This window comes from Aethalodelphis obliquidens, unplaced genomic scaffold (assembly GCF_003676395.1).
Source record: "Aethalodelphis obliquidens isolate GAN/ISIS:26980383/991018 unplaced genomic scaffold, ASM367639v1 scaffold40, whole genome shotgun sequence".
Lineage (NCBI taxonomy): Eukaryota > Metazoa > Chordata > Mammalia > Artiodactyla > Delphinidae > Aethalodelphis > Aethalodelphis obliquidens.
Window position 1 is genome coordinate 18,146,765 of NW_020837984.1, and position 12,799 is coordinate 18,159,563.

Sequence of the window (12,799 nt, forward strand, 5' to 3'; positions counted from 1 at the left end):
AAGAGGATACATGGGTTTCTGTATTATATCAGAAGATATTAGGGAAAGAAAGCATAAAACTTAGAGAACAATTGTCTTTTACCGTGATGCTTAAACATGCTCAGGCAACTGCTTAAAATAAGTGCTAAAGACATAACGGACATACCTTTCTTTCTTTTTAGGATACTACTATTCTTAGTAAAAGTTTACTTCATTTTCAAAATATAGAACATGGAAGCTTATAGAATTTCTTAAGCATATCTAGAGCCTACTGCCAAATATATAGTTCAATTCATATCTTTAATCTCATTTTGAAACAGCAATTACAAATGTGTATTTAAGGAAGCCACTAGCTTCCCTTTTTGAACCCATGAAAGAGGGCCAGGATTCAACTTAGCATAAGATGATAACTACTGAATTACTATGAATTATTCCAGTATCAGAAAGAAGGTCATTTTCAATTATGGGTTCCATTTACCTCTGGCTTATAATAGCGGCGAGTATATGTTAAGTCAATAATCAGCCCAAGTTCTTCATTCTGCTCTTGCAGTTGTTAAAAAAGATCGAAGGGGGAAAATTATTCTTCTGGAGCAAGATTCTTTTCAAAACTCAGAAAAGAATCAGAAAGAATAAAATAAGAAAGCACATGTGTTTAAAATCCTTTACTGTATTATCCATTTATTCAAACCCTGTGATGCTAACATATGAGATTCAAAGTAAAGTCTCCTCCTCTGGAATTTACAAGCGATATTACAATCCTTTCTTCCAGAGAGATTAGACGGAAGAAAATAAGTTCACTTCTCTATATTTATTTCTATGTTTCTTTGTTTCATTTTGGTCTCCTAACCAGACTGTAAACTCCCAGAAGGCAGGTACCACATCAATTGTGCCTACCACTGTATTGCTGGCTCCAATCAGAGTGCCTGAAAATAGACACAGAAATAAATACTTCTTGAATATCTACATATAGGAAGGATGGCTTTCACTGCTAAATATTCTTTCATGTATTTGGCTTATACATGTACCCTGTTCCATTGATCTCTTTGGTTATTCAAGTGTCAGCAACACACACTTTTTTAAAAATTAGTAGACTAGTTTTAGAGCAGTTTGAGATTCACAGCAAAAGTGAGCAAAAAGTACACAGTTCCCACTTATACCCGCTCTCCTTCATCCCTCACAGCCTTCCCCATTATCAACATTCCATACCAGTGTGCTTCATTTGTTAGAATTCATGAACCAACACTGACATATCATTATCATTCAAAGTCCATAGTTTATTGCATTCATGGTACAAGTAACTGACTATTTCTATATTTCTAGTATGGTCATCTCTAAACATTTACATACTGAGATACATATTACTTTCTTATAAATTACTTTATTCTTTATTTATAGTTAGGGCATTACATTGTTGTTGTTTTTTTCAATTAAGTACAGAATTAGGTTGTATTTATCTATGAATTCCATTTCTGGAGAGTAAAGGAGGTATTAAAAAGTATTTGCTATAAAAAGGGAAAATGGAGTACGACGGGGTTGAGAGCCAGGGCTCTGTATGGTGAATTCAGATTTCTGGAAGAATACGGTATTAACTTTTGCTTACCTTTCTGAAAGGAACTTTGAAAGCAATGAAACGAGTCCCAGGCATCCGCTGTTCAACTGGGAGATAGTCCTTCCACCTGTTAATATATTTTTTGTTAGGAAAATTTTATGTTAGGCTGTCTCCCTGCATAGGATGGATGCGCATTGAAAATGGAAATCATATCCCTATATAGTAGGTCGTTCTTCTTTATGCTTTGCATTTTGCTGCTCCACTTATTCAACCCCACCTAATAATAACCTATACTTCCCTTGTTCCTGTTTTCCCATCTTGAAAACAGATAAAAGGCAACGAAACAATGCAAAGGTCTCAACAAATAAGGGATATCTAAAACCAGAGATGGCCAGAACTTCTGTATCCCTGATAAAACCTAGCCTGCTGTTGACTACTAAGGTATCATTAATACATGCGTGCTGACTGAAATAGCTCAAACTCAATTCTTCCACTTCACAGTTTATTTTCAGTCCTCATACAAAACCTGATGATAAAATTCCTTAATGCTAGGAATCACAGTGAAAAATAATATCTGAACTGACTTCTGTAAGATGAGTTAGAACTAAGGTTAATTCAGTGTAGCTGAAGCATAGAAAGTGAGGGCAAAAGTGGCGCAAGATTGGGCCAGAGCAGAAGAGAGGATTCTAGACCACGCAAAGTCTTAAAGGCCAACGGTTTGTTTTCTATTCTCAAAACAATGGTTTTGAGCTATGTTTATGGGGAATGTTCCAACTTGCTTTTAAGGTTTCTTGTGTGAAGAATGGATTGGAAGGAAACAAGATATATGGACACTAGTTAGGACCTAATTGCAACAGACAGGAAAGTTCAGTATTAGGATGTTGAGGAAGAGTTGACAGATTCAGAAGAAATTCAGGAGATAAGCTGAAGCGGGCTTAATGGGGTATGAGATGGAGGAAAGGAAGGTCTTAGGGAACTAAAGCGTTTACTGCACATATGAGCAAAGTCTCAAAATTAATCATTTCATCGTACAGAGGTAGATCTCTCAAATGACATCAGTTAGGAAGCAACAGTATGCCCTTTATCATTCCAAGAGACAACACAAATCAACTGTTTCGATGGAAAATTCGGAGGTACCCGTGTGTTTTTTCACTCAAACTTAGTTCCAGTTCCTCTTACATTTTCTGTGCCAAATCAACACAGCTTGAGGAATTGCAGGGGATTCCATTTTGGTAGTTAAGGAGTGTCCCCAACACTGACAGTCCCATCTTAAAAAGCAGTCACTCTGCATTTTACCCAAGGAGCAATGGCCAGAGCCTCCCTTTTAAAACGGTGGGGAGAAATCAGAACATCACACACTGTCCCTTTCAGCTACTGTGAACTGAGCTGCGAGACGACCAATACCCCCTAGCACAGCACGGATGGGCCAGCGCGCGGGAGCAACTGTGACAGGCGACAGCACAAGAGACGAAGCCAAGGCCCAGGGCTCTGAGCTCCACCGGCAACGCCCAGGGGCCAAGGCGTATTACCTTTCCAGGATGTGCTTTCCGCCCTTCCTCTTGGCCGACGAACGTCCGGAAAAGCCGCGACGCTGGCCCCAGCGCCCGCGGGCATGATGCCACTGGCTCATGTGACCCCCAAGATATCGTCCACCCAACGTCAAGAGTGCCAAAGTCGCCAACCCGGCGCCCCCGGTGCCAGCACAAGGCCATGAAACATAGGCGCCTAGGCACAAGCCCACGCAGCTCGCAGACCTCCTTCTACTGCGCAATCACCATCGCCCGTCGAGATGATGTCATCACGTCGGCCTACTGAGATTCTTCATTAGTAAAGAGGATTCTGATGCCTGCAATTTCCCTCCTTAGCAGGAGGCTGGTAGCACACGTCCATTAGTTCGTGTGTGTACCCTTCAGAATTCCAATCATACGGGACATGGAAAGTTGTCCCACTCTCCCACTTTCTTGTGTGGTTCTTTCACATATTTCCCAAGTGCTTACATACACACTTGTATCTTGTATGTATTTGTACGTAAGGGATATCCTGTATTTTATAGAAGAGCAACATACTGTACATAGTCTACAATCTGTCTTGGATAGTGATTCTCCCAGTCAATTTTTGCGTACATCCATTCTATTCTCTTCAATAGCTGCGTAACATTACATAATTTACATGACCAGCCCAATATTGATGGACTTTTAGTTGTTTTCAGTTTGCGGTTTTTTGTTTGTTTTCTGGTTTTGTCCTCTGTTTCAGATAGGCTGCAATGTGAACCTCTTTACACATGTATATAACTATATATAAATTTCTAGACATACAAATTCTGGAATGAAAGAGATGCAAACTTAAAATATTGAAAGATTTTCGATCAATCTAATCTGCCTTATCAACCTTCAAAATTATTCTATCAACTTATACTCCACTCACAGTGAAACATTTATTGGGTTTCTATTATGTGCCTGGTATCATGCTGGAGGTTGACAGTATGGATTTACATTTTAGACAATTCCAAAAAATGCCTGAGAGAGTTAAGAGTGGAGCTCAAGTATAACATTTCCTCACAGTATCAGGCATAGGGATCTGTACCTGTTAGAAAAACTATGAATCCTGCCACAAGTGGAACAGCAAAGAACAGCATGTTCTACAGTAGTTCTAAGGGTATAATAGCATACTAATTTCCATTGTTATTTATAATAACAAATGTTTTTTGTCAGTTTTACTTTTTAGTTTCTAATTTCATTTTTATTAACATCTGTATTGGAATATAATTGCTTTACAATGGTATGTTGGTTTCTGCTTTATAACAAAGTGAATCAGTTATACATACACATATGTTCCCATATCTCTTCCCTCTTGCGTCTCCCTACCTCCCACCCTCCCTATCCCACCCCTCTAGGTGGTCACAAACCACCGAGCTGATCTCCCTGTGCTATGCGGCTGCTTCCCACTAGATATTTTACGTTTGGTAGTGTATATATGTCCATGCCACTCTCTCACTTCGTCACAGTTTACCCTTCCCCCTCCCCATATCCTCAAGTCTATGCTCTAGTACGTCTGTGTCTTTATTCCCGTCTTACCCCTAGGTTCTTCATGACCTTTTTTTTCCCCCTTAGATTCCATGTATATTTTTTTCCTTAGATTTGTGTTAGCAAATGGTGTTTGTTTTTCTCTTTCTGACTTACTTCACTCTGTATGACAGATTCTTGGTCCATCCACCTCACTACAAATAACTCAGTTTCGTTTCTTTTTATGGCTGAGGAATATTCCATTTTATATATGTGCCACATCTTCTTTACCCGTTCATCTGTTAATGGACACTTAGGTTGCTTCCATGTCCTGGCTATTGTAAATAGAGCTGCAATGAACATTTTGGTACATGACCCTTTTTGAATTATTGGGTTTCTAAGGGTATACGCCCAGTAGTGGGATTGCTGGATCGTATGGGTGTTCTATTTGTAGTTTTTTAAGGAACCTCCATACTGTTCTCCATAGTGGCTGTAGCAATTTACATTCCCACCAAAAGTGCTAGAGTGTTCCCTTTTCTCCACACCCTCTACAGCATTTATTGTTTCTAGATTTTTTGATGATGGCCATTCTGACCGGTGTGAGTTGATTTCTCATTGTAGTGTTGATTTGCATTTCTCTAATGATTAATGATGTTGAGCATTCTTTCATGTGTTTGTTGGCAATCCGTATATCTTCTTTGGAGAAATGACTATTTAGGTCTTCTGCCCATTTTTGGATTGGTTTGTTTATTTGGTTTTTTTTTTACATCTTTATTAGAGTATAATTGCTTTACAATGGTGTGTTAGTTTCTGCTTTATAACAAAGGAATCAGTTATACTTATATATATGTTCCCATATCTCTTCCCTCTTGCGTCTCCATCCCTCCCACCCTCCATATCCCACCCCTCTAGGTGGCCACAAACCACTTAGCTGATCTCTCTGTGCGATGCGGCTACTTTCCACTAGCTATCTATTTTACGTTTGGTGGTGTATATGTGTCCATGGCACTCTATCACTTTGTCACAGCTTATACTTCCCCCTCCCCATATCCTCAAGTCTATGGTCCAGTACGTCTGTGTCTTTATTCCCATCTTACCCCTAGGTTCTTCATGATCTTCTTTTTTTTTTTTTTTTTTTAGATTCTATATATATGTGTTAGCATACAGTATTTGTTTTTCTGCTTCTGACTTACTTCACTCTGTATGACAGACTCTTGGTCCATCCACGTCACTACAAATAACTCAGTTTCGTTTCTTTTTATGGCTGAGGAATATTCCATTGTATACCTGTGCCACATCTTCTTTATCCATTCACCTGTTTATGGACACTTAGGTTGCTTCCATGTCCTGGCTATTGTAAATAAAACTGCATTGAACATTTTGGTACATGAGTCTTTTTGAATGATTGGTTTATCAGGGTATATGCCCAGTAGTGGGATTGCTGGGTCGTATGGTCGTTCTATTTGTAGTTGTTTTTTTTTTTTTAACATCTTTATTGGGGTATAATTGCTTTACAATGGTGTGTTAGTTTCTGCTTTATAACAAAGTGAATCAGTTATACATATACATATGTTCCCGTATCTCTTCCCTCTTGCATCTCCCTCCCTCCCACCCTCCCTATCCCACCCCTCCAGGCGGTCACAGAGCACTGAGCCGATATCCCTGTGCCATGCGGCTACTTCCCACTAGCTATCTACCTTACGTTTGTTAGTACGTATATGTCCATGACTCTCTCTCACCCTGTCACAGCTCACCTTTCCCCCTCCCCATATTCTCAAGTCCGTTCTCCAGTAGGTCTGTGTCTTTATTCCTGATTTACCCCTGGGTTCTTCATGACATTTTTTTTTCTTCTTAAATTCCATATATATGTGTTAGCATACGGTATTTGTCTTTTTCTTTCTGACTTACTTCACTCTGTATGACAGACTCTAGGTCTATCCACCTCATTACAAATAGCTCAATTTCGTTTCTTTTTATGGCTGAGTAATATTCCATTGTATATATGTGCCACATCTTCTTTATCCATTCATCCGATGATGGGCACTTAGGTTGTTTCCATCTCCAGGCTATTGTAAATAGAGCTGCAATGAATATTTTGGTACATGACTCTTTTTGGATTTTGGTTTTCTCAGGGTATATGCCCAGTAGTGGGATTGCTGGGTTGTATGGGTGTTCTATTTGTAGTTTTTTAAGGAACCTCCATACTGTTCTCCATAGTGACTGTAGCAATTTACATTCCCACCAACAGTGCAAGAGTGTTCCCTTTTCTCCACACCCTCTACAGCATTTATTGTTTCTAGATTTTTTGATGATGTCACATCTGACCGGTGTGAGATGATATCTCATTGTAGTTTTGATTTGTATTTCTCTAATGATTAATGATATTGAGCCATGTTGCATGTGTTTGTTGGCAATCTGTATAGCTTCTAGGGGGAAATGTCTATATAGGTCTTCTACCCATTTTTGGATTGGGTTGTTTGTTTTTTTGTTATTGAGCTGCATGAGCTGCTTGTAAATTTTGGAGATTAATCCTTTGTCAGTTGATTCATTTGCAAATATTTTATTTTCTCCCATTCTGAGGGTTGTCTTTTGGTCTTCTTTATGGTTTCCTTTTCTGTGCAAAAGCTTTGAAGTTTCATTAGGTCCCATTTGTTTATTTTTGTTTTTATTTCCATTTCTCTAGGAGGTGGGTCAAAAAGGATCTTGCTGTGATCTATGTCATAGAGTGCTCTTCCTATGTTTTCCTCTATGAGTTTGATAGTGTCTGGCCTTACATTTAGGTCTTTAATCCATTTTGAGTTTATTTTTGTGTATGGTGTTAGGGAGTGTTCTAATTTCATACTTTTACATGTACTTCTCCAGTTTTCCCAGCACCAATTATTGAAGAGGCTGTATTTTCTCCACTGTATATTCTTGCCTCCTTTATCAAAGGTAAGGTGACCATATGTGCGTGGGTTTATCTCTGGGCTTTCTATCCTGTTCCATTGATCTATATTTCTGTTTTTGTGCCAGTACCATACTGTCTTGATTACTGTAGCTTTGTAGTATAGTCTGAAGTCAGGAAGCCTGATTCCTAAAGCCTCATTTTTCATTCTCAAGATTGCTTTGGCTATTCGGGGTCTTTTGTGTTTCCATACAAATTGTGAAACTTTTTGTTCTAGTTCTGTGAAAAATGCCAGGGGTAGTTTGATAGGGGTTGCATTGAATCTGTAGATTGCTGTGGGTGGTAGAGTCATTTTCACCATGTTGATTCTTCCAATCCAAGAGCATGGTATATCTCTCCATCTATTTGTATCATCTTTAACTTTTTCATCAGTGTCTTATAATTTTCCGCATACAGGTTTTTTGTCTCCTTAGGTAGGTTTATTCCTAGATATTTTATTCTTTTAGTTGCAGTGGTAAATGGGAGTGTTTTCTTAATTTCACTTTCAGATTTTTCATCACTAGTGTATAAGAATGCCAGAAATTTCTGTGCATTAATTTTGTAACCTGCTACTTTACCAAATTCATTGATTGGTTCTAGTAGTTTTCTGGTAGCATCTTTAGGATTCTCTATGTATAGTATCATGTCATCTGCAAACAGTGACAGCTTTACTTCTTTTCCGATTTGGAAATCGAACCTGCATCGCCTCCATTGGAAGGCATATTCTTAACCACTGGACAACCAGGCAAGTCCCCACTCTTGTATTATTTTAAATTTAGTCCTCATTTCTGAATGTTTTTTCTTTTATTTTGAATTCTGTCCTGAGTTCTATCATCTTAACTAATTCTGGTTTATGCTGTTCGTTCATCTTTTTTTTATTATGGTAAAATATACATAAAACAAAATTTAGTATTTCTACCATTTTCAAGTATACAATTCAGTGACATTAAATACATTCACAATGCTGTGCGACCATCACCACTATCGAAATTCAAAATAATTATGTCTAAAGATTGAGCAGGACCTCAGAAAGATGGAGGCAGCAGCATAGTTTCTGAATCTCTCCAAACCGTTTCATGGAAGAAGATCAACTAAAACCAAACACCCATAGGTGGCATTTATCAGCATTTACCATTGCCAGAACTTTTTCACCATCCTAAACAGAGACTCTAGAGCCATTAAACAATAACTTCCCATTCCCTCCTCGATTCATGTTCTTTCATCTTTTCCATTGTTTTTCCTAACATCTTTTAGCCCACTTTGAAATAATAGGTTACAGTTTTGATCTGTTTTGTGGACCTGTCTTTTCCAACTTGATTTTATTGTCTGAAGAGATCCTATTCTGCTCCTTATTCTCTTTTTTCTTACACTACCTCTGTGCGGGATTTGATCCCAATCCTTTTCTTTTAATGATTTTTGGTTGAAAAAAGTTTTAAAGCACTTTGAAAAGGAGGTGCGAGGCCATGTGGAAACGTGTTCCTCATGGCTGTTTCATCAGTGCTTCACACACTGTTTTGAAATAACTCTTTTCCAGGAGACATAAACCAGTGGGCTTTATCATTGGACAGGGTGCAGAGAAAGGACCCCACAAAGGCTGATCTCCTTAGCAAAAATGATTTAGTTATGGTTTCACCCAAGATTGGTCACAATCCAGCCTGGGAAACTCAATGAACCAGAGACAAGGTATAATGCCATCTTTCCTTCTCTCTGCCTCAGCTCTCAAGGATTGGTCACCTACATGTTATTCGTAATTATTAGTTGATTTCTGTTCATAATTACTATCAGAAGACACAGCACTTATGGGCCTAATTACACTGCCCGGCTACGCACCATTCTTCTTCATTTTGGCTTCCTGTCCACCAGCAGGAACCTGATTTATTTTGTTCTCCCCTCACCACAGCCCAGTAATTTTTGTGAATGACTCTCAGTCTCGCCGGAATCTGTATCTCTCACTCTGCCCCAACATCCCACCCCATCATTCGCTCCCTGAAGTGTACTCTAGAAATTTAGGTAAACTGGATGTTTTACCACTGTTCACCATCTCTTATGAAACCAGAAGAAGAGCAGCTCTCTTATGGAATGACAGAGAACTTGTAAGGATAAAACACCAGTCTGCAGGAGAAAGGGAAGAAGAGAATGATGGAAATAGTTTCCAGGAAAACCATTTTTACATTTTGTTTTGTTTGTTCCTGGTAAATAAATTGAAATCTTCTAAACATTAAAAGAAAATCTAAACCACTAAATTCAATAATACAGGAATATAACTTGTTAAAAAAAATTTCTTTGGGTGCGCAGCATGTGAGATCTTAGCTCTCCAACTAGGGATTGAACCCACGCCTGCTGCATTGGAAGCACAGAGTCTTAACTGCTGGACCACCAGGGAAGTCCCAGAAATATAACTTTTAGAGGAGAAGTTATAAACCCATTGGTTATATGAACTGGAGATTTTTAGTAAGAAGTCATATATTTTAAATGACTTGGAGCTTTAAAGGAAGGAAGGAAGGAAGGAAGGAAGGAAGAAAAAGGGACTTCCTTGGTGGTGCAGTGGATATAATATCAAAAATAAAGTAATTAATTAAATAAATTTTAAAAAGAAAAAAATGCTGAAATCCACTGATCAATTATTCAGACTGTTATATCTCGCTATTTCCAGATACATCCCTTTCAAAACTTTTGGTTAAAGGTTATCTTATGTCAGAACAAATGAATTACAAACTTTTCTCTTTGTCCAAAATTTGAGAAATTCCCCTACACTTCTACCTTCAAATTTTATATAAAGAGAAAAGTAGTGACAACGCTTATACTTACATCCAATTGCATCATCTGCCCACATGCCTTCTACATCAATCAAATATCTAAAAAACAACAAAATTCGAGTCATTTGTAAATAAAAAGAAAATAAAATCAAGGTTTTGCAGAAAAGGTCCAATTTCGCTTTACAAATATAGATATAAAAATCCTAAGAAAATATCAGCACATCTAATCAATAATTATTAAAGAATGATATACACTAGGACTACAAAAAGGCGTTATTCCAAGGATGCAAGGATAACGCGACTTTAGAAAATCTATTAATATAATTATTTACATTGATACAACAACTTAATTAATAAATGAAAGAGAATAAAATACAGGACCAAACTGGCAGATGTTAAAAGGTTATCTGACAACATGCAGCAGTCAGTTTCGGTGAACATTCTCTGTACGCTAAAAACAGGAGGCTTAATATGACAGAGTATTCAAGAACCAAGAAATAAAAAAACACACAGTGTAGTGACTCTAAGTGGGTTAATTATGATAAAAGAATCAAGTGCAGCAGGATGTTGAGTGATGATTAGTGATGTTGAGCAGCTTTTCATGTGCCTCTTGGCCATCTGTATGTCTTCTTTGGAGAAATGTCTATTTAGGTCTTCTGCCCATTTTTTGATAGGGTTGTTTGTTTTTTTAATAATGAGCTGCATGACCTATTTATATATTTTGGAGATTAATCCTTTGTCGATTCGTTTGCAAACATTTTCTCCCATTCTGAGGGTTGTCTTTTCGTCTTGTTTATACTTTCCTTTGCTATGCAAAAGCTTTTAAGTTTCATTAGGTCCCATTTGCTTATTTTTTTTAAGGCTGCATTGTTCCTTTGCTCACTGATGAACACATAAAAGTCTGAAGTTTATGATATTATAAAACGTCAAAGTAATGAACATTGCTGTGTGAACACCTTTGAATATATATGCTTTGTCTCAGTTAACTTCACTCAGAATGGGACTTCTGCATCAAACAGTTGATGCCCTTATGATTTTGTGTACGTTGCTACACTGTACCAATTTATGGTTGTTCATGCAGGAAATACTTACTGAGCATGTGTTATGTTTAAGAACTGTGCTGAGTGCTAGCAACAAGACTTGTGAAATTTTGAGTGAAGAGACTTGACCTCCCCTTTGTGAATTCTAACTGTCCAGAGAAGGAATAGATATTCAAGAATCATACACTGCATGTAGAATTACATCTCTGACAAGTGCCAAGGAGAGGAACATGGTACCATGAGAACATATTTTAGGGAGGATTTGATCTCATCATGGAGATTAGAGAAGGTTTATTTAGGGATGTTTCAGCTGATATCTGAAGGTTGAGTAGGTATTAACCAGATAGGGACGTTGGGGACAGATTTCTGAGCATAAGGAATAGCAGAAGACCCTATAAGAGGAAAGCATATGCTGTGCTGGAGGAACTGGCCAGGAAGATGGGGCTGTTGGGGGAGCACGTGATTATAATGGAGCTACAAGTGTGGGCAGCAGCTCGATCTTGCAGGCTTATGTTTAAGGTTTCAGAATTTAAGAGTAATAGAAAACCATTGAACTTTTTTTATTGAAGGTGAGTGTGTGGAACATACCCAATTGCATTTTCAACCTATCATTTTGCTACCGAGTGGAGAATACACTGCAGGGAGAAAGAGTGGAAGCAAGGAAACAAGATAGGAGACTTTTGTAGAAATTGGGCATAATGGTGGCTTGGACCAGGGTATGGTGGTCATTTTGGTGGAAAAATGTGGACAGATTCTAGAGGTATGTAGGCAGTATCATTGTTAGCACTGGTGGTGGGTTGAGGATGAGGGTGAGGGAGAAATAGCTGTCAGTGATGGTGATTCCTAAGTTTCTGACCCCTATGTCTTTTAAGATAGGGGTTCCCTCCTTGTGCCTGGGAAAACGCACGTATGTTTTAGCAGTAGGACACCAGCCTCTCAAACAAACTTAAAGGCGGTCGACTCTAGTCACACTAGGATACTAAGCTGAGCGCTTCTCATCATTCGGCTGAAGAGGAAGAGGATTAGGGCAGAGCTCTGCAACCGTTCTAACACACTGCGCCCTCTGGTGTGCACTCTTGGGCAGAGAGTACAACATAGGCGGAATTCCTTTTCCCTCAATTTGACAAGACGAAAGTATTTCTAGTCGGAATACGGATCGTTTCAGGCAGTGGCAACGATTTCTAGGCAACTCACCGTTGGCTCCCTTACCTGAAGGCAGCTGTAAACTAACGTGCGGAAACCGTTGCGGCATAGGCCTTGCAGAGGGACTGTAGCCTTATTCCAAAGAGACCAAGGAGTTTCAAAGGCCGAATCGATACAACGGGTGACATTTCTGAGGTCTGGCACTCAGGAGACTCACCCATGGTCTACAGAGAGAAGCTAGGATGACACACATTTCACACAGCCTTCACTCTAGATGAATCCACCGTGTACACTGGCACGAGGGCATGTTTCAAGGGCATGCCTCTTCTTAATTCGCACGGCTGTCCCTTTAACAGGGCTCACCTCGCACTTGACTTCCATTTGACCCTCCACCTAAGGAAAGGGCT

At 38.8% G+C, this 12,799-nt stretch overlaps 1 protein-coding gene across 7 annotated transcripts in view; it reads right to left on the reverse strand.

Moving 5' to 3' along the window:
• LOC113633667 (RNA/RNP complex-1-interacting phosphatase-like) overlaps positions 1 to 12,799 on the reverse strand; it is a 43,016-nt gene that overhangs the window by 13,983 nt on the left and 16,234 nt on the right. For 4 of the 7 annotated variants that reach the window (XM_027132054.1, XM_027132050.1, XM_027132053.1 and 1 more), the window contains 3 exons: positions 10,262 to 10,308; positions 9,482 to 9,565; positions 1,580 to 1,655 (listed from right to left, as the gene is read on the reverse strand). In XM_027132054.1, the coding sequence (XP_026987855.1) occupies positions 1,580 to 1,624 (45 nt within the window). In that variant the 5' untranslated portion in view covers positions 1,625 to 1,655; positions 9,482 to 9,565; positions 10,262 to 10,308. Of the gene's footprint in view, positions 1 to 1,579; positions 1,656 to 3,057; positions 4,305 to 9,481; positions 9,566 to 10,261; positions 10,309 to 12,799 lie in introns of those variants that run through there. The other 3 variants (XM_027132055.1, XM_027132049.1, XM_027132056.1) reach the window with 1 other exon arrangement.